The sequence below is a fragment of the Arachis ipaensis genome, chromosome B07 (genome assembly GCF_000816755.2).
Source record: "Arachis ipaensis cultivar K30076 chromosome B07, Araip1.1, whole genome shotgun sequence".
NCBI classification, from domain to species: domain Eukaryota; kingdom Viridiplantae; phylum Streptophyta; class Magnoliopsida; order Fabales; family Fabaceae; genus Arachis; species Arachis ipaensis.
Genome location: NC_029791.2, coordinates 102,933,881 through 102,961,260, shown reverse-complemented (window position 1 = coordinate 102,961,260; position 27,380 = coordinate 102,933,881). Strand labels below are relative to the sequence as shown.

At 35.5% G+C, this 27,380-nt stretch overlaps 1 protein-coding gene, 3 long non-coding RNA genes and 1 pseudogene across 4 annotated transcripts; 2 read left to right on the top strand and 3 right to left on the bottom strand.

The window, feature by feature from the left end:
• On the top strand, positions 331–5,043 carry LOC107609926 (annotated as a pseudogene).
• Positions 3,842–6,079, bottom strand: LOC107609929. Its single transcript, XR_002350226.1, has 2 exons — positions 5,597–6,079; positions 3,842–5,227 (listed from the first exon to the last, which is right to left on the bottom strand). It is a non-coding gene; the product is annotated as an uncharacterized LOC107609929 (long non-coding RNA).
• On the top strand, positions 6,421–7,361 carry LOC110264303. Its single transcript, XR_002350227.1, has 2 exons — positions 6,421–6,514; positions 6,958–7,361. It is a non-coding gene; the product is annotated as an uncharacterized LOC110264303 (long non-coding RNA).
• Positions 7,144–23,762, bottom strand: LOC110264304. The gene is made up of 3 exons (XR_002350228.1): positions 23,751–23,762; positions 10,001–10,007; positions 7,144–7,475 (listed from the first exon to the last, which is right to left on the bottom strand). It is a non-coding gene; the product is annotated as an uncharacterized LOC110264304 (long non-coding RNA).
• LOC107609925 (RCC1 domain-containing protein 1-like) lies at positions 13,398–15,092 on the bottom strand. The gene is made up of 2 exons (XM_021106106.1): positions 14,099–15,092; positions 13,398–14,015 (listed from the first exon to the last, which is right to left on the bottom strand). Exons 1-2 carry the CDS (start codon positions 14,506–14,508, stop codon positions 13,751–13,753), a joined length of 675 nt encoding a protein of 224 aa, XP_020961765.1. The 5' UTR covers positions 14,509–15,092; the 3' UTR covers positions 13,398–13,750.

The following is a 27,380-nucleotide window of genomic DNA, read 5'->3' as shown; positions in this document are numbered from 1 at the left end:
AATGATGGTCAAAAATACTAAAAGTTACTTGCCCCATGAGTTTCTCAAATAGAAATTCAGGGTTAGATAAATCAGAGAGTGGTTTCAACTCTATGGAAGTCAAAATTTGATTTTGGTGTAGCTTAGCTGCTTTTTATACTATATACTTTGGTTATATGCAAATTAGTGATTTATTTAACAAAATAGTTGGGGAATTCTATTGTAAGATCCAAACTGTTCAAAGTGGCTATGGATGAAATAGTAGAAACATTCTTTGAATACCTAACTTATCATCCTTTGATTATGATGTGGTGACATTCTATTCCCTAAAAACTTACTGCAAAACTGCAGATACAGTAGTATCATGGCTGCAGCGCATAGCAGCAACGCTGAAAAGAAGATTGTGAGATTTGACATTAGCTCTGATACTGCATGCCCATGGTGCTTTGTTGGCAAAAAAAATCTAGACAAACCATAGCTGCATCTAACAGAAATACAACTTTGAGGTATAAGACTCCACCTCTGCATGCGTGCGCATGAGCACGTCTGGTGCATGCTTATATCAAGGGAATGTCTTTGGGTTGCCTTTGTTAGTTTATTGTTTTTCACATGTGCAGCTAAGATGGCATCCCTTTCAACTTGATTCTAATGCCCCTAAAGAAGGCATTGACAAGAAGGAGTATTACATAAGAAAGTTCGGATCACGATCTGAACAGATGGCAACACGGATGTCAGAGGTTTTTACTTTGTTAATCACCCTTTGAACCAAATTTCTTATAATTGTTCAAATTGTTTATAATTCATATGATCATAAAGTTTTTAATAAAAAATCATTGTGCCAATTTCGGTATTTGGCAGGTCTTCAGGAATGTTGGTCTAGAATATAGCATGTCTGGACTCGCGTAAGCTTAAGATACAATGCATCAATGGATAAAATACAAGAGCTGACTCTTTCTCTTTCGCCATTTGTCATTAGATAAGATGCAAGAATCAAATCAAACGGGTCTTACCCCTCATTCAATGGTGAAGGGGATTGAGTCAGCTCAAAGTACAAAGAACAATAAGTATATCTAGCATTCTTAATTCATCAGTGAGGTTTAAGAACTAATAACATTGTCATAACTTTTTACAGGGGAAACACTATGGACAGCCACAGGCTTATATATTTTGTAGGACAACAGGGTCTTGACAAGCAACATGCTCTTGTGGAAGAACTTTGCCTTGGCTATTTCACTCAAGGAAAATACATTGGTGACCAGTAAGTGTATTTTTATTGTGAGATCAATTAAGTCACAAAAGTTAATGTTGGATAGTATGTGTTTATGTGTTGATCTATTTTGTTGCAAGCTCAATTCACATAAGCTAATGGAACTTTGTCTATATAGCTTAAGCCATTGTAGATTCCTTAAGAACTAGTACTGCTTCAAAGGATTGTCCATCAGTATGAATTTCATACATAATCTGTTTTGCATTAGAGTGATCCTGAATACCCTTAATACTATATAGATGCAGGAACTTTCTTCTGGAATGTGCTGCAAAGGTTGGTGTAAAAGGTGCAGATGACTTTCTTAAGAACCCCAACAATGGATTGAAGGGGGTAACCTTTGTATAATCAAACTCACTCATGCTTGATTTAGATTCAGGGTATTGCCAAAATATATTCCATTTATGATACTTCGGTTATTAGGTGTTTGAGGTTCTAACTTTCAAATGCTTAATGCGCCTTGTTTTTGTTAAAACATTAAAAAACTTAAGGCCTTGTTCCAGTTTTCATTTTCATTGAATTATAATTTTAGGATTTTATCAAAAAGAAAAAAAATAGTGAAAACCATAAATATGAGACTATTATGTTTTTTGTTTCCATTTTTTCCTTTGCAAGATCCTAAAATAGGACACAGAAACAAAACACACCCTTAAGTCTTGCAACTATGTTAGATTGCACATTTGTGTAGTTTTCATGAACGGGTTTGCAAATTATACAAGATTTCGTGGCAACTGATATTGCTTTCTATTCCATGTCTCTACATAGGTTGAGGATGAACTCAGAACATACTCAAGTAACATTGGAGGAGTTCAATATTATGTGGTGAGTGTATAGAAATCCAAGTCAGTTTGTTAAGATTACAAAAGGTCATCACTCATCATTCTCATCGTCACCACTTTCGAGCAAATTGACTCATTTGAATCATATTTTGCAGATTAATGGGAATCACAAGCTGAGTGATGCTCAACCAACCCCCTGAGGTCTTTCTAAGAGCTTTTGAAGTTGCTACAAGTTAAACTTCTCAGTTATGAACTTTCCCATTTTGTCATACACAACCTTGTTCTTGCAAATAATACGTTGATCTTTGACATGCGATCTATACTCCACTGTACCAAATATGAAAACAATCCATCTTACCTCTTCTCCATTGTAAATCATTCCTTAAAAGTTACAATTATTAATAATAAAGTGAATGATCATGTCTTTGCTGGTATGTAATTTAATGCACACTATACTTGTGAGTTGTGTCCTACACCAAAAGTTGTCACTAACATGTTTGGTTTTATTGCTTAAATTTTACATTAACTTTTCAGTCAAGAAGTTTTCCTTGCAGCATTTTGATGATGCAGTACTTTTTTTAACTACAAACTTTTAAATGACAAGGTTTTTACCATCTGAATTAAACACATATAAGCTAATGGTTATTGACATTTTTAAGTTATGGTTGAATTCGTTCAATTGACAACTAAGGATATTCTGAGTTCTTAACCTTAAGATAAAAAGGTACAGTTACTAAGAAATACTACAGTTTTCATTCAATTTACAAGAAACAAAGGATATTTTTAAGTAAGGCACTTCATTAAGGTTACATTGTCCTTGGCTAGAGTTGTTTCCCATTTTGTCTTTGCATAACATGTATCTAACTTGGGTGCACATGTTTTCATCTTTGCTTATATTGCATGTATATACAAGTATTTGAAGAATATTATTATTGCTCCTTTGGTTTGTAACTTGGAAGGAACAAAAGTACAATCGTAAAAGCTATTAATTCGTTGTTTAAGAAAATATTTGAACTGAAACTACTGGCAACTGAAGTTTGTTTATTTGAACTTTCCCTCTTTTTTTTGGGGTGAAATTTCTGTTAAGAACGCATTAGCTTACATGATCATGAACTTTTGCTTTCAAATTTGTTTTAATTGATCCAAACCAAGTAGCAGTTGTTACTAGTTTAATTTACTCATTTCACCAAAGGTAAAAAATGGGTAGAAGTTTTATGGATAAACTCCATGTATAGCCATCAAACTTATCCATGAAATTTGCAGAGTTCATTTTATCTGCAAAATGCATCATTGGTCAAATATAAAATTGCAAGAGCACTAGGATCAAAGAAAAAGAGAAGAAAGAAATTCTTGAAAGGAGAAACTGATGAGAAAGTTTCCATCTACAATTGCCTTATCCTTTTTCCTCATAATAAGTTTTGGTAATAGAAACATGGATGATATTGAACTCACAATAATGGTTAAGCAAACTCGTTATATACTTATGTACATGACAAGGCTTAATCTGAAGTATTCACAATGTCTATAATTTGTATTTGTATCTTTGCTTTCCTTTGTTGCTGGCTTCATCTTCGACACAAACCTTTTAACTCAAGATTACGTCGTTTCATCAAATACCATCACCTACACATGTCAACAAAAACAAATAAAAAGTATAACAGACAACTATCATAATTCACTGAACTCCAATTTCAACTGTAAAATAAATATGATTAAACTGCAAGATATCATTTATTGTGGTATAGTTTTAAATGATTGTGTGTAAATTGCAAGAAATTATTAGCACCAAGCTTCTCAAAAACACAAGCATGCAATATCACACATAAAACACAATGTAAATGTAAACTGAGTGGAAGTCAAGTCAGAGAGAGCTTACAGGAACTCAGTTCTAAATGCTTCAACCTACCTCGAATTTCAACTCTCACAAACCACTCTACAAGAATAATACTTTTTATAATAATAAATATTTAGCAAATCTAAAAATTGAAAAAATTGAAGCAATTTCCATGGAGGAAAAGATTACAAGATCTAGAGGGTAAGGTCACTATAGGCCAAAGATATGCCAAACTAAAAAGGGTTGATCACATGGAGTTCTTTTCATTTTGGCATCACAAAATACTTTCATGTACCAGAGCCTCATGCAGAGGCGAGCCAAAGCATCTGATCCAGTTCTAGATGCAATATCCAGCTCTAAGTTGTAGTTGCTTACAAGGAAGATTTTGCATGCAAAATAACAAATTAAATGTATGAATTATGAAAGTAACAAGGAGATAGCTAAAAATATTGGGAAGGATTTGCTGCATTAGGGCAAGTCAGTTTCTAAGCAAGCAATTGCATAATGATTAATTAATTAAAATAAACAAAAATAATTAATTAATTAAATACTTCATTAGTAAATTACATTAAATTACAATTGTATACATATATTTACACACCTATACTAGCCTCGATAAAATTAACACTTTGAAAAGCTAATCCCTTCCTTTTGTTATATAACCATAATAAAAAAGAGATTAAAAATACTATAAAACCTAACATTAGAGCTATCAAAACGCCTCCTAAGATCGTAAACCATAACATTGGTATGGTATACGAATTCACTGTTACCCAACTTTTCTCAGCTCTATGTACCAAATCAGAAATTACATTCAAAGGGGCTAATACCCAAAATATTAGCTCCAAACATTGGAGCATAGGATAAATTCGTTTTATTAAAATTAAATTTATAATAAAGCTCCAAAACACTGCAGAAATTAGTACCATCGAAGTAAAAGACATAGCAAAACCTTCCTGAAAATTGAGAACATTATTTTTGTCAAATTCAGGAAGGCTAATAAAATGCAATGGTTCCAACATAACTACTGCAAAAACCAGTAGAATGAAACCTCGCATCCTTGGATCCATTCTCTTGATGATGCACCAACATTCCCAAATATATAAGCTGATGCTTGATAAACGGAACCCATACTGAGAAGATTGTTGCAAAAAGAATGGAGTAATTATATGAAGTAATTTTATGAACGCAAAAAATATTGCTCCAACCTATATTCAGAATATTTCTTGTAAAACAAACAAGTATTTTCTCTCTAGAAAAATTTACATGAAATAATTACGAAAGGCAACTTACAGCGATTAGGGGGGTCATCGGAGTTAGATGGGTCATCGGAGTTAGATATGGAGTACTTCTCTCCGAATCATAAGCTTGCTGAAAAGAATAATCAAAAGAGAATTAATTTACAGTAAAGGAAGGTTAGAGGGAAGAGGGTAGTTTTTTTTTTTGTTAGGACCGTGGGCCATAATGGACCCAGACCCAATAAACAGAAACCTTATTCCCACCCAACCCAATTCAATTCACCAACGTCCCTGCTCCTCAAACTGACGGCAGCGAGCACGCTTCTGTATTCTATTGAGAAAAATTGGGCAGCAGAGTTTGGGTTTTTAACCACACTCTGTTACTGAAGCGAGGCGTGCATCGGAGGCCGCCAGCGAAGAAGCAGCGAGGAGCAGAATTGAATACTTACAATTTCCATAGTAAGTGTAAAAATCTTAAAGGAGATTGTGCTTAATTGCTTACCGTCATTGTTCCTACACCAGTTATTTATAATAGCATTAGCATCCCTATCTTTTCTTTTCTTTTCTTTTTTCTTCTAAATGAAAGAGAGAGATACCTATTACAGCCATTCCATTCTTTTATCTTTGCGATACCTCCATACCCAGACTGTTCCATTTTGGTGAATTCTTTTTCTACTCCTAGCACTGAGCTACATAGCTAACTACTCTTCTTATATAACCTAATATGTATGCTTGATTAACAATATCATTATACTTAGAAAACAAGTAACAAAGTATGACAGCACGTTTTGATTATGTTGCATAATTTGTGATCACGTTTTAAAGCTTTCATATAATTACAAATAGTTGATCATAAATAGGTGACTTCTCTGGTAGCATAGGTGTTAGTAGCTAAGCATGAATATGATTTGATTTATCAATAGCATTATTAACATATGGTGTAATATGAGGTCACTGGAAAGGTTAATTATTTAGTCTAATGAGAGTGTATTTGTCCTAAGCTTACTGTAATTATTTACCTGCCAAAAAATAATATTTGTGACACGGGCTATTAGCCTTTATTAGAAAAGAATTGTTTCATGAAATGATTTAATTGCTTACAAAATTATGGAAAAAAATAAACATTTTTTGGCCCTTTTTTATTTAAATAAAGTAAATTACTTATTTACTCAAATAAATGAAGGTAACTTAATTCATACCATTGTCCACACTAATAATCTATCTTTTACAGAAGATGACGATGAAATTCATGGTTACAGTTTGTTAAATTGCTGGATGAAATTAATTCAAGGAATCAGTATAGACAGCAATCATGGAAAGCTGGTAATCAAAGTATGCATCAATATGCTGCTCCACACAATGCTCACTCCTCTCAGGGCATCTTCCAGCCTCTGGAATGCAACCCCACTTTGCAGATTGGGTAACAACAAATTAAAACATTGATCAATATAATTATTAAAAGAAGTATTTGTTATACTTGTTATAAATCAAACGCTGTGTAAAATCTAATAATTAGATGATGAGTGAGTCGATCAATCTTTTAGATAAAATAAATATACCTAATAAAACTCTTTAATATATTATTTGTTTTTTATTTTTTATTTTAAAATATTTATCGTTGATGTATCTAGAATAAATAACCATAAAAGAGTCTTAACTCATTAAGTGTAGTCGATTCTATTCTATAGATATGATATGAATGATACAGTTTGATTCATACCGCCGACTTCATCTGATGAGATAATAAAACTTTGTTGATGTTATTTATTGTTGATGTGTATACTATTTGGATATAAATTCATCAAATTTGAATTAGTTATTTAAATAAAATAATGTTCTAATGTTTGTGTTGTAATTATGCAGCAGTGACTATAGGTACAATGGGGTAGGGCCAGATCATATAACTGCAACAACAACAACTCAAGCTCAACAAGTGAGTGGTTTCATCCCTGGATAGATGCTTTGAGCTCATCACTATATTCAACTTTTGCAACATTAAAAGGAAAAGCCAAAAGAAAAAGCACCTCACAAAAAAAGAAGGGTGTAAAATTAAAGCCAAAAGAAAAAAAAATGTTTGTGATCACGTTTTACAGCTTTCATATAATTATAAATAGGTTACTTTTTTGGTAGCATAGGTGTTAGTAGCTAAGCATGATTATGGTTTGACTGGCCAATAGCCTTATTACATGTGGTGTAATATGAGGTTGTCATCGAAAATGTTAATTATTTGGTCTAAAGAGAGTGTATTTGTCTTGGAGTTTTCATTGTAGAATTTGTGTGTTTTTCACATGTTCATTTGGCATTATAGATATTGCTGTCACTCAAATAGTAACAGGATGACGGTTTATTATTATTATTATTTGAAAATTATAATGTTATTCCTCTTCTTGATAAGGTCACTAACGCTTTTTTTTATATTGTATTTGGGCTTTTAGAAAAAAAATGACATTATCAAAACAGGATGATAAAAAATATTAAGATTACTGTAAGGTCAATAAAAAAATTTTACCTGCCAAAAAATGATGTTTTTGACCAGCGAGATTGGTCTTGACTAGAAAAGAATTGTTTTATAGAATTATCTAATTGTGTGCAAAATTATGACAAAGAAAATAAACACTTTTTGACCTTTTTTTTAAATAATTAAAATAAACACAATATTAATTAATTATTATTTTCTAAAGATTGTCCACCCCTCCCCCCGGGCCCCAAAAAAATATGTGATGTTTACACAGTAAATAGACCCATATCTCAAATAATATGTGCTCAACACCATTTAGCATTCTCACAATTTATATATATATATCTTGTAACCTACTAACCTAAATACAGATACCTACATATACACATACACTTATCTTATAATTGCACGTTATTATTGTGCTTATTGCAATTATTAGACTAACTTCTAATCCTTAACTATTGTGTCCGGTGTCCGTCAAAGTTGTTCATATTTGACTAACTATTGCACATTGCATTGATACCTTCCTGACATTGAAGTTTTTTTTTTAATTATTATATTGGCACCACTAGCATTATGCTATGTCATTTAATGAAATGTGTTAATTATTTGTTATTTAGTAAACTAAAGTAGATATATACATCTAGAATTGACATATTAGCTAATAAAATTATTAGTAATTTATACTACTATTGAAAAAAAATTATTATTTTTTAAAATTACTAGGAGTAATAATAATGCTTGACAAGATAGATATTTGGATTACTTTAAAAAATAATTAAAAAAGATAATATTATAAGTGTAAAAATCTTAGAGAAGATTGTGCTTAATTGCTTACCGTCACTGTTCCTTCACCAGTTATTTATAATAGCATTAGCATCCCTATCTTTTCTTTTCTTTTTTCTTCTAAACGAAAGAGAGATACCTATAAGCTATTCCATTCTTTTATCTTTGCCATACCTCCATACCTAGACTGTTCCATTTTGGTGAATTCTTTTTCTCCTCTTGGCACTGAGCTACATAGCTAACTAATTTTCTTATATAACCTAATATGTATGCTTGATTAACAATATCATTATACTTAAAAAATAAGTAACAAAGTATGACAGCACGTTTTGATCACGTTGCATAATTTGTGATCACGTTTTAAAGCTTTCATATAATTACAAATAGTTGATCATAAATAGGTGACTTCTCTGGTAGTATAGGTGTTAGTAGCTAAGCATGAATATAGTTTGATTGGTCAATAGTATTATTAACATGTGGTGTAATATGAGGTCATTGGAAAGCTTAATTATTTGGTCTAACGAGAGTGTATTTATCTTAAGGTTACTGTAATTATTTACCTGCCAAAAAATAATGTTTGTGACACGGGCCATTGGCCTTGATTAGAAAAGAATTATTTTATGAAATGATCTAATTGCTTACATAATTATGGAAAAGAAAATAAACATTTTTTGCCCTTTTTATTTAAATAAAATAAATTACTTATTTACTCAAATAAATGAAGGTAACTTAATTCATACCATTAGTAATACTCTTATTATTTATTATTAAATCTGCAAACGATTTAAAATTAAAATGGATAAATCGCGTATGATGTCACCCATTTGGATCAAAATCTTACAATGCAATATTGAAATAGTTTGCTAAATTCGAAGCATACCATAACTAAAGAGGTGATGTGACAAAGGTGCATTAATAATTTAATATTAATAATGATTCCTGTATGCCACCACTAAAAGATAAATATACTGGGAAACCTTTCTCTATTTTCTCATTTTCTCTATAATTATGAACCCTTAATTAATTGGAAAAGAAATCTTAAATGATGTCAATTTGTTTTCATTTTTCTATAACAAAAACTTAAAAATAGAAATCCTAAAAATTTAATTGAGAATACTGTCATTTATATAATAGTTAATATCTTTAAAATAACATTTTTTTATTCTTCGCTGTCCTATTTATATTTTTCTATCAATTTAAAATGCAAAATGATGAAATTTGTATAATTTTATTATTTAAAATTAAATATTAAAAAACAAAGGTGGCTACTAATAAAAATATGCCTAGATTACTATGCATGTGTCAAGCTGCCAGATTGGTGGCAATGTTTACAATTACAAAGCCTTCAAAACCCCTTATTTTCTGGGTATAGTTTTCAACAAATATTTTTATAAATACATTTTCAATCTAGTTCACAATACCATAAATTGTATGGCAGGACTCTTTTCTGCGCATATCAATTCATTCAATCCATATCAATCTATTTTATGGGTAGAAAAAATAATCTCTAGAAGACTTTTTAGAAAAAATTTCTAGTAGATAATCATATATGCATACAAATTACAAAATGTTATCTACGCTCAAAAAAATTATATTTCGTGCTCATCTTATATTTAAAACACAAATGATAAGAACGGGTAAACAAAGAAAGTAGCAAAGAACTATTCCACTAAAACTAGAAAGAGTAATCTAAAAGAAATAGAAAGTGAGAAGTGAAAACCAAAATAGTAAATTAGCAATAAAAATGAGATTAAATCTTCAAATACTCAAATACTTAAGTTGTGGTGACTTCTCCTTCACTGAAATTGAGTTAAATCAGAAGCCTTTTAGAATAAGTTTTTGTTGTAGTATAGTAATGCATTTAGTTGCAACTTTTTTTTAATGAGCAACTCCAATGAAGAAGTTAAATTTATTCAGCCGTGAGAATTTTTTTTATCATAGTTAATTGTTCAAACATTTGATTTAGGAGTATCTCGTAGTTTTTTCTTGTAAAATACTTTTCAGGTCAATGATTACTAGTAAAGAAATATATACAAAAAAAAAAACAGAATGCAAATGGAACAACTAATATATGCTAATAGCAATGCAAAATAGCAAATAAAAGGACACATCAAGTGTGCATTCAAATTAATATATGCTAATAGCAATGCTAATATATTTTTCTTCCCATTATGACATCAAATGTGCATTCAAATTGGATGCCTCAGCACAATGCATAGAAGTTAATAACCATATTTAAACCCCAAGTGATTTGTGTATTTCTCTTTTTTTAAAAGTCCACCAAATTAGGTATGTCACCGCAATGAGCAAACAATAGTATTCTAAGTGTCCTGTCGGTGAGTGACACACTATTAATAACGAACATGGATTTAGTTATGTGTGATGTTTAACACCAGCCAAACTTCCTCAAGCTAGAGAGCTTACAAACCAAAAGCAACAAACAAGATATGAATTTTCAGCCATTCATTTCATTTTAACCATTTGTCAGAGATGACTATTAAAACACAATCCGTATCTAATAAAGTTGTCTCCCAAATGTAATGTAATTATATGCATTATAGGTGAGTACAAAACAAATATAATTTACATGGTGGTTATACTCCAATTTCAAACACATAAACGAGTGGAATACTGAAATTAGAAAATATCATGATTTCCAGATAAAGAGGGAGCACTCGAGAAGATAAACAACTGAGCTTTTTCTTGAGCTTTTCTCACTATGCAGGGATGGCTAAAGCTCCAATGATGATAAATTAAAATTTTAAAAATAAATAAAAAAGAAGAGGACATAGAGAGAGTAAACAACATACCAAAGCTGCAGCACATATAAAATTTGCAGTCCGAGCAGAACATGCTCTCGTACCAAATGGAAACTATGTATAAGTAGGCTTCAATGATCTTGAACTATAAGTCGTCCGCCGTCGTCCTGGAAAGTTGTTTGAAGAAACAATATTCCTCTTGTTGTGCTGACCACCTGTTCTCACCGTTAAACAATATAATAAACAAAATCACCATTTTATTATCATCACAATAGTTAAAATTCTGAGTTATACATTTGATTAATTCTGTTAATAAGAAAAATAGTCTAACTTCTTAACTACTTACACGAGACAGAAAGTTGAAAAACAAAGTATCCTAAATCTATAGACTATAAACTCTTAACTGTACAATGTGTATATAAAAAATGCCTTTTGGGTGAGGAGAAAGTATCTGATTGACACAACAGCATTGAAAAACCAAACTTACAATCTTGATTTGTTGTTCTTGATGTGACAACTAACAAAGAATTGAAAATGAGTAGTAGGAACATTAGAATTCTTTCATTCATGATCAACTCAAATGAGGAAAGAAAACTCACATTACTTTTGAAAGTCTAACATGGTAATATCATTAAGAATTACCACTAGCAAGAAAAACAGGGCATTCCTACATCATTTGATACAAAAATTTATAAAACGAACTGCCAATAGGATTAAGTCAAAACTAAAAAATTATATCAATATAGTAAACTTAAGCAAATTCAACAAAATATTAAAACTTCCCGACAGTTGAGCTTTATAAATAAGATTATATTATATGGGGGTATCATGGAAACAATTCTTACAAGAAAAAAGTCCTACTGAGAAAGTGACATAGAGAATTCAACTCAAAAACCTAAAGGTCACAAAAGAAGTGATACAGAACTACAAGTAGTACAAGAAAAGAATGAATTAATTCAACAAAAAATCTTTAGCACAAAAATAAAAATATAGAAAACTCAAAGTGTGAAACACACAAATTAACTAAATCGAAAGATAGATTCAGTTTTGCAAAATCAACACACATCAGCAACAACATCTTCAATTATAAAAGCAAACACTCGAAATTGCTGATAAATAGAGAATTGGCAAACCTTGTTGCAAATAGCACAGAGTTGGAGGAGAGTGAGGAGATGCAGAGAGAGATGAGCTTGGAGCACAAGGGCAAAAGCTTGGAATCGTCGTAGAGAGCCAAACAATTTTCAACAAGGTTATTAACAAGTCTAAAACAATGTTAAGTGCCTAAACCAAAGTAATAATAAAGGAAGGAAAAAACCAGAAAAGGAGTCAATGACATATATAGAATTAGTGATTTAATTGAATGTCTACATTGAAAATATCAAGATATATAAGTTATAACCCAAGAGTTCAACAACTTAGAAAGTGATTGAACATTTTAATCAAAGAAGAAAAAAAAGTGAAAGAAATGTGACTTACTTTTAAGTAGAGTGTAATCACATAGTTACTGTCAGCAACTGCTTCCTGTACATATTGCTTATCAGATCAATGGTAGAAACAACAATCTAATTGCCATTCACATGCATATGACACCCATTAAAAGTCAGAAAAACAACAAATCAAGAGAATGCAACTAAGAAGTCACACACACTACCTTCTCGACAACAAGATAAGCAGAGTAAAATCCACCATCAAATTGACCAATCAAACCATTATCTGCCCCAAATCAGAACAAGAAACAGCTAAAAATCAAGAAACATTAAAAGCAAAATAAAAAGAATAGTAAGCAACCTTTTTTAACTACTATGCTGAGATTTAAACCAATTTAATTAAATTTTTTCATTCAATCTAAGGCAAGCCTAAGACAATTGATCAGAATGAAATATTTTCAAGAGAATAAATGAAAAAGGGAGAAGAACCTACCTCGCGAGTCTACCGCCGGAGGAGAAACTCGCAGCACAGTAGCTCGATGGACGAGATTGCTGCGTAGGAGAACGTCGGAGGAGGAAATTGTCGCCAGAGGAGACGTCACAAGAGAAGACCGTCGCCAGAGGAGACGTCACAAGAGAAGACCGTTGCTGGAGAAAACGTCATATGTTTCCTAAATCATCAAGACGCTAAAACATAGTAACTGCTGTTTTGCAATTAGCATTTAAATCACATTGAGATTGCCATTAGGACCTCTATGTAAAGATGGAAGCTTTCTTATGCACCAAAATGGTGAAAAACAATACAAATAAAAAATGAACATGTTTCAATGGTTGCGGATGCAAATAGATAAATACTTAAGCAAATATTGAGGCCAAAAATTGAAGAAACACAGAATTCAAAACTGAGTCAGAGATCCGAGTTAATGTGATAGCTAAACATAGCTCAGAAAAAAAAGTGATTTAATGAAAAAGCCACAACTCAGTACAAGAAAAGGGAATACAGGGATAAATGTCACCAATTATTATGGAGGGACTTCTTTTTTCCCACAATCATGAATGGATTTTGAACTCAAGTTTCATAAAGTCAAGGACAACAAAGTCAATGAAGCCAAAAAGATATTAACAGATAACTTCTAAATTGATGTTCTAACTTCTAACATAAACATGATTAACAAGTAGAACTCTCCTCAGGTTCAGTTTTGCATAGCTTAGAAACATTTTGACGCTTAGCACGGTACATAAGTACCAGCAAGTTGTCTAGTTCTTTTCATTTTGGCATCACAAAATACTTTCGTGTACCTGAGTCTCACGCAGAGACGAGCCAAAGCATCTGATCCAATTCTGGATGCAATATCCTCAACCTTGGCGGCATCAGATAAAGTCAGAGTCTCTGCGAGTATAAGCTCACATAACTCCTTTAACGAACAAGCATCAATCAATACAGATGAATGACCCCTACCAGCAGCTAGTTTTCGGACCTCCCCAACAAACCTGTGACTTGAAAATTTTCACATAAAAACCTATGCAGACATGAAGAATGAGGAGTTTACTTACGCTACAGATAGATGCAGTACCAGTCAACAGGTGACAGGTACCAAGCATATGTAGATTTCTCGTTGGCTACCTGACCGTAACTATTGTAACCCCATCCATGAATTTGACCATCCCTCATTGAAATAAACGTGTGGGAATGTCCATAGGCGACAAGCTTCATGCCTTTTGGAGCAACCAAAACTGGGATGTTCCGGAAAAATGTACGAAAGTTATTAGTGATGAACGAGAACAACCCAGTTTGGGGGCCAAGGCCTAACTGCCCGGATTGACCGCCACCCCGAGCGTAAAGTGCCCCTTCCTGAGTCAGAGCAGATGTGTGTACACCGCCACATGCCAAATCCTTTATGAAAATACCATCAAGGGAAACCACCCTCCTTGGCAGTAACTCTTTATCTCCATACTGGAGTGAAGAATGTCCAAGCTGGCCCATGCTTGGTAGCCCCCATGTGTAACTGAAAGGTAGAAGTAAATAATACAAAAATGCGAGTAAATATTATCAAAGATGGCAAAAATTCATAATTGTTCAGATAATGTATTTCTCAATTCATCAAACAACCATAAGAAACTACACAAAGATCAAGAATGTTCTGCAATTACACACATTCATAAAGACAGAACGGGGAAAGCAACTAAGCAAGGAACTTTAAAAAATTACATAGGTGAAGAAACATTAGATTGATTCAGAAAAAGCATGCCTTCATGTTAGCAGAATAGTAGACATTGTTACAAGCATTTTCAAAGCAAAAACAAAACAATTCTAACAAGTACAGATAGACATAACATGGTTGGCCCTACAAATCTATAACTACATTTGTTCTGTTCTGTGTGAGCCGAGGTGTATGGTCTTCCGGGTAACTGCTCAGGTCCTTGGTTGAGCTATACGTCGTCCGGGGACTGTTGCGAATAAACCTCGACACTCTGAAACACAGCGGCGGGAGCACCTGCACAAAGCACTCCGACGCTCAAGTAAGTATGTGAGTTATGAAAGAATAAAGAATTATAGTCTAGAGCAAGTAATGTGACCTGAGTTTTTATGGGTTATTTGGCTTAAATTTATAGGCGAGTGGTGTGTTGGTTTTGGTCTGTTTTTCCGATATGCTTGGTGGAAGCCGTTATTAGTATCTTTGACTTGTGCAGAATCGTGATTGAGTTTTGGTAGTGGAGCCCGTTGTGGATAACAGTTTGGAAGATGATGCTGACTTTGTAGTCAGTGACATCTGTTCTGTTTGTTTGTTTCCGGGTTTTAAGGTCGGTTCACAATCAAGTTCTTATTTCCGAGTATAATGAGGTACATATCATAGCCCCCAAGCACATCTGGCATTTTGTGGAAAATGGTAGGCGAGCTTTAATAGAATCGAAGTTGACCTCCTTCGCACGTGGATGTCTTACTTGGGCTTTCTTTGTTGAAGGAATTTGAAAGAATTTTGGGAAGATTTTCTCTTTATTTTTGTCTTCGCAAAACATGTCGCCTTTATTGCGCTTTATTACCGTTTGGGTTTTCCACGTTTTCAGTGGGTATGAGTTAAGTTACCTACTGAGATAGTGGGCTTGCAATAATAGCTTTCCCTTGTTTTGGAACTTACACTTTGCTATTTCATCTTCTTACAGTTTTATCCCCCGTTATGTCTTCGAAAGGTTAGTGCTTCTTCTCCCACTTTTCACTGTTACTGCTATTTTTTATTCATGGCGAGAGAGAGAGGAAAGAGAAATTGAAAGAAGTTGAGGTTAAGGAAGACGATCCCTACCACTGGGTTCATGATGATGTGAGGACCCGTTCCTCTTCATTCACTAGTGTCGAGTCCATGTCTGAGTTGAGGGGTCTGAACCTCATAAGAGGTGGCTCTGGTGTCGCCGTCGAACTCCTTCCTTGCTCTAGTAGTGATAGGGTTTGTGAGAGGAGGGGTGATTGGGGTATTTCTATATGTATACCCCCTGTATAACTGAACTTGGTGTGAGATTTTCCTTTTTTCTACTTTCGAACGTGACGTTCTTACCCAAATCAACTGTGCGCCCTCACAACTACATCCGAATTCCTGGGCGTTCCTTCGCACCTTCCAATGTTTGATGGATTTTCTTTCTTTCCCCTGTTCGTTGCCATTGTTCTTTTCACTGTTTCAGGCGAAAGGGGTTCGGAAGGGATTGTGGATTTGTCTTAGCAGTTTTCTTGGTCGTTCTCTCTTCCTTCTTTATAAATCTTCTTTTAAAAACTTCAAGTATCTTTTCGTCAAGGTTCGATCGGTTGAGGTGGAGTATCCATTTTATTTAGATGATGAACTTATTGAAAGGTTTCCCCTTTATTGGTGTTCTGAGCCGAGCCAAATCCTCGAGGCTTCCAAGCGGAGTGAAGAGGAAGAATCTATTTTAGATTTTTTGGTTGAGAGTGTCGCTGCCGGGGAGTATTTGTCCATTCCCGAACTTTTGCATTTGTATGATTTGGGTGACAGTGAAGGCTTGAAAACCTATATAGGTAATGTCTTGGTTGCTGTCGTTTGTGTTGGTGTTTGTTGTGTTTTCTAATATTGGTTGCTTCTTGTAGGTGGGCGAGTTCCTCATTTGGATCCTTCTAAGTTCCATTCCTTCTTGAAAAAAAAGAAGGAGAGAGATGTTAGTGGGTCAGGGAGTCGGAAGGATGATAGTGAGCAAGCTGCTCAATCTGCTGCTCGGCCAGCGTCTTCGTTCAAGAGGAGGAGGGATGACATTGACAAGTCTTTGGAGGTTATATCGGAAGGTGGCCAGGAGGCTCTTGGTGGTGGTGAGCTTACTTTTGATTGGCAGAAGAAACTTCATGGCTTTATTCTAGGAACTAGCTCGCATTCCCTTTGGAGCGAGCAATTTAACTTTGCCGAGCTATCTGACAGGGCATCCCAGTATCCTGGTGACATGCTTATGACTCGTCGGGTTGGTATTGAGGCGCTTGGAAAATTTGTTCAGGTGGTTTTATTCTTGTCTGGGTTCTTTTTATTTTTCCTTTGTTGTTTTGTTCTTATATCGGTTGATTTTTTCAGATCGTTACTTCTCGCCTGATGTGCGTCGACCGTACTACCGAGCTCATAGGTGCCGAGTAGCAGGAGGCTGCGGATAAGATTTCTGATTTGGAGAGGTCTTACAAGGAGAGAATTATTGAACTTGAGAAATCAGCAAAAGAAAAAGATGATGCTGTTGTTAGTGCTATAGCTAGGGCAAAGGAATCTGAGGAGGAGGTGGCCTGCTTGAGAGATCAGATTCGATTGCTACAGGCCGAGGTTAAAGAGAGCGACGTTGCTAAAGGTCGGCTCACTTCTCGTGTCCATGAACTGGAGGAGAATTGGATGGAGATGTTCTCCTATGGTTTTGAACGTGCTATTAGTCAAACTGCTGTGTTGGCTCTGGAGTTTGATAGTGATCGCCTTGATATGACCAAGATAGTGGTGGATGGGAAGTTGGTTGTGGATGGAACAGTGGAGGATCATGACGAGAACGCCCCTCCTCTTTAGTTTTTAGTATTTGTCTTTTTGTAATTGACTTTGTGGCTCATTGTTATGTACTTGTTAGGATCGATCCATTTGATTTGGAATTTGCTTTTTGGTGCTGACCGTTGTTTGGTCGGTTTGACATTTATACTTGAAATCGCTTACTTTTGGTATTTTACTTTCGTGACTAAAATAGGGTTTGTTTGAAGAATTGCATGAGACTAACATGCTTGATAATGGACTTGGATAGATTACGAATTTGGATAGTTTATTGACTTTCAGATTTAATTTTTGGCGTCCGGCCTCGTTAAAACCCACCTTAAGCAAAAACCCTCTTTTTGTGAAAAAAGGCATTAAGGGGGAAAAAGAGTACCTTCATTTGCATAAAAAGTATAAATTACGATCTATACAACTTTAGAGAAGAAATATTCCAATTTTCTGGTACTGGATTGCTTTGTAGTGTTTGGAGCTGATAAGCCCCCATTCCGAGCACTTTGGTTACTCTGAACGGTCCCTCCCAATTTGCGGCGAGTTTTCCATGCGAAGGAGGTTGCCTGGCTTCCTCTGTTCACTTGAGTACTTGGTCTCCCTCAGTAAATGTCCTCGAAATTACTCTTGCGTTGTGCTTTCTTTCAGCCAATTGTTTTTTAGCTTTCTATTTGATGGCGGCGATTTCCCTATCCTCTTCGGTCAGATCAAGCTCGGCGCTCCTTGCGTTTATATTGTGCTGTTCGTCATATAGTTCGGCTCTTAGTGTAGGAATACCGATCTCAACAGGGATTAATGCTTCTAACCCGTAGACTAGTTTGAATGGCGTTTCACCCGTGGTGGTTTGTATCATTGTGTTGTAGCTCTACAATATTTCTGGGATTAGCTCCGTCCATTCTCCTTTTGCGTTATTAAGCTTTTTCTTTATTGCCTGCAGTATAACTCGGTTAGCAGCTTCAGCCTGCCCATTGGTTTGTGGGTGTTCGACCGAGCTAAAATGATGTTGTATATTAAAATTTTTTAGAAATGAGCCGAGCTTGTTATCTGTAAATCGTCTACCATTGTCAAATATTATTTCCTTTGGTATTCCAAATCGGCATATGATGTTTTTCCATATAAAAGATCGTACATTTTCGGCCGTTATCCTTGCTAATGGTTGTGCTTCTATCCATTTTGAAAAATAGTCTATTGATACTAAGAGAAATTTTACCTGGCCTAGCACTATTGGAAATGGGCCGAGGATATCGAGCCCCCATCTGTGGAATGGCCATCTTACCTCCATGCTGTGCAGTGCTTCGGCCGGTTTGGTAGATATCGCTGCATGCTTCTGACAGTTGTCGCATGTCTTGACTTTTGTTATGCAATCTCTCTTCATGGTCGGCCAATAGTATCCTGTTCGGACGATCTTAGCGGCGAGAGCTCGTCCTCCGATGTGGTTTCCACATACGCCCGCATGAACTTCGTCCATCACCTCTTTTGCTTCATCTTTATTTAGACATTTTAACAATGGTTGTGAGAAACCGTGCCTGTAAAGTTCTCCTGCTATGTTTGTGTAAAGACTTGCTTTCCTTTTGAAGTGTTGCGGATTAGGTTCATCTCTGGGTATAGTGCCTGCATTGATGTACTCAAGGAAAGGTGTTCTCCAGTCGTGGAGGTGGTTAATGCTCGTTATAGATAACAGTTCAATGCTATGTTTTTTGAGTGTGAGTTATGATAATGTCGATGTTTGTGTGTCCGCCCTAGTGGCAGCAAGTTTAGATAATATGTCTGCTCTAACATTCTTCTCTCTATGCACATGTAATATGATGAACGAACTGAATTTTGAAATGAGATCCTTTGCTATGAGCCAATACCGCTCCAGCAAGGGATCTTTTACCTGGAATTCTCCTCAGATTTGTTGAACCACCAAGAGGGAGTCACAATGTACTGTCAGGCTATGTACTTGGAGGTTGAGTGCGAGTTTGAGTCCTGCTATGAGCGCCTTGTACTCGGCCTGGTTGTTGTTTGCTGAGAAATGGAATTGGAGGGATTGCTCGGCTATCACTTTATCGCCCTCTTTCAGGACTATCCCAGCTCCGCTCCCTTCTCGGCTTGATGCCCCATTGACATGTAGTTCCCAGGGCTTGTTGAAATGGTGTTTGTTAGGTGTTAGCTCGGAAATGAAGTCTGTGAGGATTTGTGCTTTCAGGGCTGGCCTTGGTTGGAACTGGATATCAAACTCCGAGAGCTCGATAGACCATTTGGTCAATCGTCCGGCGAGTTCTGGTTTTGTCAGTATTTGCCTTAATGGTTGGTTCGTCCTTACGATTATTGGATGGCTTTGAAAGTAGTGCCTGAGTCTTCTCGCTGTTGTTACTAGTGTTAAGGCTAGCTGTTCTATTCTCGAATACCTTTGCTCTGTTGGTTGCATGACTCTGCTGACGTAATATACTGGCTTTTGTGTTTTTCCTGTCTCAATGACCAGAGCCGAGCTTATAGAATAATTGGAAGCGAATAAATATAAATATAAAGGTTTACCAACTTCTGGTCTTTGTAACACCGGTGGTGATGACAAAATGGCTTTGAACTCGGTGAACGTCGTTTCGCATTCCTTTGTCCATTCGAATTTCTTGTTCTTTGTTATCGTCTGGAAGAAGTGATATGATCGGCATGCTACTGCTGGCAAGAATGGTGATAGAGCAGCTACCCTTCCTACCAGCTGTTGCACTTCTTTCATTGTTTTGGGACTCACCATGTTAAGTATTGCGTCACATTTTTCAGAGTTTGCTTCGATTCCTCGTGAGGTCAGCATGAATCCGAGGAACTTGCCTCCTTGTACCCCGAAGGCGTATTTCTCCGGGTTGAGTCTCATTTTGTATGCTCGGATCTGTTTGAATATCTCTTCGAGGTCTTCACAATGTGATCTTTCCTGGGGGTCTTGGCGACCATATCGTCTACGTATATTTCCATATTCTGACCTATCTGCTTGCAAAATACTTTGTCCATTAATCGTTGGTATGTTGCACCTGCATTCTTTAGACCAAATGGCATTATTCTATAACAAAAATTTCCATGTTCAGTTATGAATGCTATTTTGCTTTGGTCTTCTGGATGCATAAGGATCTGGTTGTAACCAGAATATGCATCCATGAAGCTTAGGCTTTTGAAACCTGATGCATTATCTACAAGCTTATCAATGCACGGTAAGGGGTAAGCATCTTTAGGACATGCTTTGTTTAGATCTGTAAAGTCGACGCACATGCGCCATTTACCTGAATTTTTTCTTACCATTACCACATTTGCTAGCCATGTGGTGAAGCGGATTTCTTTGATAAAGTCGGCGCCGAGGAGCTTTCTTATTTCTTCCAGGGCTGCCTTTGACTTTTCTGTTCTGAGGTTCCTTTTCTTCTGAGCTATAGGTCAGATCGTGTTGTTAGTGGCGAGCTTATGGCAAATTATGTTAGGGTCTATGCCAGGCATGTCTGCCGGGGTCCACGCGAAAAAGTCGGCGTTGGCTTCTAACACTTTTATGAGGTCTGGTCTCTCTTGTCCCTGGAGGGCTTCGCCGATGTATGTGACTTGTTTTGGCTTTGACGTCAGATGGACTTTCTGGAGCTCGTCTACAGGTTGAGGTCTTTCTTGAGTATCTTCTCTGGGGTCAAGCTCTGCTAGGGACAGTACTTCATTTGTGCTGTGGATCGCTTTGACCTCTTGTCTTGCGGCCGACCTCTTCAAGCTTGCATTGTAACATTGCCGAGCTTGTTGGCGGTCTGAATGGAGTGTAGCTATCTTTCCATCCTGAGCCTGAAACTTAACACATAGGTGATAAGTGGATACTACCACCCTGAACATGTTCAGGGCAGATCTCCCAAGAATGATATTGTAAGGACTGGGGCAATCAACTATTAGGTATTGTAAATCAATGGTTTTTGATAATGAGCTCTCTCCTATCATTGTTTTTAGCCATATGTAACCTTTGATCGGGACCCTTTCCCCAGAGAATCCTACTAGTTCTTTAGATGAGGGTTGCATGAGTTTTTTAGATAATTTCATTTTTAGAAAAGTGGAATAAAAAAGTACATCTGCACTGCTACCTGGGTCCAAAAGGACTTTTCTTACCAGTAACTCACCTGTTTGGATAGAGATTACCACTGGATCATCTATGTTCGGTGCTGCCGAGCATATATCTGCCTGATCGAAGGTGATTTTGAGCTCGGGATCGTCTTTGTTGCTTTGTGGCGTTGTTCCTTCGATTGCCATCATTGCATGGTAGCTTTGTTTTCGCGCCGAGGTTGTTTCGCCTCCCCCGGCGAACCCTCCCGATATGCAGTTTATAATGCCTTTTGGTGGGTTGTCGTTCGACCATTTATTGTCTTCCTTGTTTCCCGGAGTTTGATGGCGTTCTTCTCGGTCTTTGTTATTTTCTTTGTGCTTTCTTCCTTCGATGTATTTGTCTAGTAGGCCTTGCCGAGCCAATCTCTCCAACAGATCTTTAGCTATCACGCACTCGTCGGTTGTATGTCCGTATTTCTGATGGAAAGCGCAGTGTTTGCTTTTTCAACGAATCGTTGGTCTTGATAGTTTCCTCTCTTGCTGGAGGCTTTATTATTTTAGCGTTGAGGATTTCTTTAATTATCCTCTCCCTCTTTGTGTTGAATCTGGTGTAGTTGTCGAATTTTTGGGGTGAGCTTGAAGGGTTTTTGGGGTCTTTGTGATTCGCCGACCTTGTTGTTCTGTCTTCGTCCCTCCTAGGTTGTTTTTTTTCCGTCCTTTCGGCCTCACGGAGCTCTTCAATCTCCATCTGTCTGGCCACCCTTTCTCGGAATTCTTCTAGCATTTTCGGTTTGGTAACCGCGATCGTCTCCCTAAATTTTTCGGGTCAGAGACCGGTGTTAAGGGCATGTAGGTGGACAGCAGGGTCCAGGTATGGTATCTCCATGGTCGCCTCTACAAATCTGGTCATGTAGTCTTTCAAGCTTTCTTGCGGACCTTGGTGGATGGTGCCGAGGTAGTCTGATCCGTGTATATATATCCTTGCTGCCGCGAAGTAATCTATGAAAGACTTCGCCAACTCTTCAAATGAAGAGGTTGAACCTGCAGGTAATTTTGAAAACCAAAGTAATGCAGTACCGTCAAGGTAGGTGGGAAAAGCCCTGCAAAGCACGGGTTCATTGTTAGGACCGTTAAAGAATATCATAGATTGAAACTTTTTAATATGAGCCCGGGGGTCACCAATCCCCTTATATGGCTCGAGTGAGGAGAGCAGTGTGAAATTCTTTGGCATTTGATAATTGGTGATCTCTTCGGAGAACGGGTTGTCTAAGGTTAGCTTCTCCTTTGGTAGGTTGACGCTCAGTAGGTCTGTGTTGCTTTTGGCTGGGCCCTTGGAACCGTTCTCCTCGTGTTTGTTTGTGCTGTTTTGGGTAGATAGCTCAGCAAGTCTTCGAACCTCAGCTTGTAGCTCGGCCATCTGGGCCATGAGTTCGGCCTGAGAGAGTTGTTGAACTCCATTATCGGCCATCTTGGAAGGTTGAGAAACCCTGCGCAAAAAAGAGGACACAAAACATAATATCAATAGCATCACAAACAGTTTTCTCAATTGATGACCAAACCTCATTAATAGCTGTAATGAATTTTCTATCATCAAGCAATAGTCCTATAAAAAACATCTTGGAAGATAGGATATGTAATCTCATTAACTGTCCTAATAGACTCATATGTTGTGCAACTTTTTTAAATAATTACAAAATTCTCATATAGTAGATATCACATGTACCCGGTGGAATATAGTTTAATCTCCCGATAAAATATTCTCTCTTGCGTGGATATCATTCCCTTTCTTCTATATTATAAACAAATTGATTTGAAAACTTAGCGTACGTTAAAGTTTGACCTGCTTCAAATTCTTTGTTGGCCTCCATTCATGCTAAGAACATCGTACCTTTTCCTTTCTCTTAATCCATAATTTTCTCAAGATTGTCATCGTATTTAAAGATGCTATTTTTTTCCGGATAAATAAAAGGTAAATAATTTGTTTGCCAAAATTTTTCACACAGCCTCCCGTATAGATAAATACCCACAATCATAAAATTATTTAATTTCATAATACATTTTTTAAGTATGCTTTATCTTTTATATTTTTAATACTAATATACTAATATTCAGAATATCAACAGTGTAAATAAAATTAAAAATAAAATCACAAGTAATAATCAAATAACTTCAATTTATATTTAAAAAATTCTAAATTCTAAACATAAAAATTAAAAAAACCAAAAGAAAAAAAAACTCAAAAAAAGCAATGTTTCTACCAAAACAAACATATGCTTGACATTATTCTATTAGATAGACTTTAAAAGGGGATTCCAAAACACGTGCATCCAAATTCTCAAGTTTCATTCTCAATCTTGATCTTCTTGCAAGTTGAGGTATCTTCTTGCACTTTCGAATCTTCTGACTCCGAGGATAGTCGCTTGGCTGGTGTAATAGCATTTTTCAACACTTCGGATTCATCATTGTCCGCAACTTTATTGGAAAATTCAAGCAACAAATTCTGTACAAAATATTACGTTAAATTAAAGACTTCCTTCTCACCTTTGATTTTATCTCAATAATATTTTTTGAATAAAATAAAGATCTGACTTTGAGAAAACAAATAAACAAAAAATACATTTTTTGAACAAATACCTTAGCACCTTCTACTTTCTCCCTTTTAATGATTGAGGATACCTTTAAAATTGGAAGCAAACCATCGGTGTAGTCAAACTACGATTACACCTACTCATGTCTTCATCGATCCAAACCATCTCAATTGAGTATAGCAATGAAGAATTTCCGTAACTGGGTAGGGTCTATAACCATATCACCCGTATATGTACACACAAATTGTCAATTGTAGGATTGATTTTTGCGATTTTGTGAATACCAGCCATTGGAATAAGTAGAGAAATTTTAGATTTTGGATGTATGTAAAGAAAGGATTTGATGTACTTTAAATTGTGGTGCTGCACATATCTCATAACTTATATTTTTATAGTTGACTCATAGCTAAAATTTTTTAAATTTTATTGACTTTAATTTAAATTTGAATTAAATTTGTAAATAAAATAAATAAATATATTAACAATTTTTAAAATTATAAATTAACAAAAATATATTTAAATTTACGTATGTATAATTAATAATTTTTTTAAATAACATAAATAATTATTAATTAAATAAAAATATATTATATTTTTAAATTATTTATTTAAATTTTAATATTAAAATAATTATTCGAATATTTAATAAATTTAACCTTTAATATATTTATTATTTATATTATTTAATATTTTTATTATTTATCTATATTTTTTTATTTGATTTTAACTAAATTATTTACCGTATTTTATCTAAGAAGAAAAATTCGCTTAATATCAACGTCTTTTCGTCATCAGATGTATGTAAATAAACTATTAATATCATTAAATGTAGCTATATTAATAATACAAAAATCGTATTTGCATTAAAAGAAAATCATCTAAATTAACTATTCTATATTCAATTAATTGAAAGTCTAGTATTCGTCTAAAACAAATTCTCTTGGAGACTGACAAGCTAAGGTCATTAGAAATTTAGAGTAGCGTTAGCATGATGAGATCTAGGTTGAGATAAATAATCAGATAATAATTAAAGATTATATATATTANGGACGACCCGCCCCACCAAAACCAGCAAATTTGGCTATGTGGATTTGGCAAATTTTTTTTATTTGGTGGGTTTCAAATCCTAACCCGACCCGTCTTTTTTAGCGAGTTTGGTGGGTCGGACCGACGGGTTCGATCCCTTTTACCACCTCTAATATTGATATGTCGTTATAAATCGGCTAAAATGGTATAACTCGGCGACTGACGTTACAAGATCGGTTACCATTAAACGATCGCCAAATAAAAAATCTTTATACATCGTTATTTTTCATAAAAGGAAAAATATTTAAAATACAATGATCGGATACTCCACCCTATAAAGGGGGAGATAAGACACTTTTATATTCAAGTACATCTGGATAATCCTTATACTAACTTGAGCGTTGGAGTGCCTTTTGCAGATACACGCACCCCTTTGTCTACTGAAAGCCGAGATATAACTCTGCCAAAGAAAAAGGCTTGGATTTGATCAGCAAAAGGCGAGATTCATCCTGCTGATTTATAGTTCGACCACACAAGAACATTTGACGCCCACCGTGTGGGGCTTAAAAAAAAAAACCCTTTCTCCCTACAGGTCCCAAAAATTTTACTTCTCAATCTTGGCTGATTTGCCTCTTTCTACACCATCCGAGTTTCTTCAAATGGATGAACTGATGATTACGATAATCATAGAGAGAACAGAAATGGTGATTAGGTTAGGTTAGAATTAGATACCAATTCTAGATTCCAACCTTGAAAGGGTCCAATTTCTTGTAGGAATAGGATCCGAAGTTATCAATTTTCTATTAAGATAAGCGCGCAATTGTGTCAACCCTTGAATAGTGTGTGTTTTCATATTTTGATAGGCAAGCCTAAGGCAATCTTTTTCAATCAATTTTTAGAGTGTTTTCCTATTTTCTTTTATGGAAATTGAACAATAAAATAGAGCACATACATGCTGAGAATAAAGAACAAAAAATATTTTAACTACTATGCTGAGATTCAAACCAATTTAATTAAATTTGTTCATCTAATCTAAGGCAAGGCTAAGACCATTGATTAAAATAAAATATTTTCAAGAGAACAAAGGAAAAGAGGGAGAAGAACCTACTCGTGAGTCTGCCGAAAGAGAAACTCGTAGCTCAGTAGCTCGATGGACGAGATTGCTAGCGTAGGAGAATGCCGCAGGAGGAGATCGTCACTGGAGGAGAAGCCGCTAGAGGAGAAGTCACTGGAGGAGAAGTCGCAGGAGGAGACGTCGCCGAAGGAGGCCGTCACTGGAGAAGACGTCGCAGAAGGAGGTCGCTGCTGGAGGAGATGCTGCTGGAGGAGACGTTGCCGGAGGAGACCGTCGCTGGCAGGAGGAAATCGTCACAGCAGGAGATCGTCGCAAGAGGAGATCTCCACTGGAGAAGATCGCCATTGGAGAAGATGCTGCAAGAGGAGGTCGTCGTTGGAGAGAATCGTTGGAGGAGGAGAGATCATGACAGAGAAGATCGTAGTGGTAGAGCTTCAAGATTTCTCTCATAGTGGCAGCCTTTCAACATAGTAATGAGGGGTTAATTTAGGGTTGAGCATTTTATACATGTTGATAATGGCGTTTAAAACCCCCAGAATCGAAAAAAACCACTGTTAACTACCAATTAATTAGGCAACAATCAAAGATGTCATAATATTCAAATATTATGGTAATCTTATAAAACCGCCATATTATTAATGCCATTTTATATCATTTTTTTTTGTAGTGGTGCTGGGTAGATTATGTGGATTAAACTCACTCAAATGATATTTTTGTTCTCTATAAGGTACCAAAAATCCTTCACAATTCATGTATCCAGCATCACATAAGTAATAACGACCTAGTGTGACATATAAAATTGAACAAAATTAATGAAAGATCAAATGGCTGGTTACTTTGATAACATACTAAAGTCTCAATAAAATACCTTGGAGAACACTAAACCCATTGCGAAATAGTACATCTCGCAATACCCTAGAATCCACAGCTGAACCCTCCCAACCATAGTTGTCAGAACTGAACCGGTGATTGAATCAGTGAGGTTACTGGATCACTAGGTCACTGGTTCAACCGGTGGATCACTGGTCGAACCGGTTAACTCGGTATAATTAAATAATTATATAAAATTTAATTTTTTTTATTATTAGTATTTTTATTTTTTTATAAAAATAATTATCATTTTTAAATTTTAATACTTTGTTAA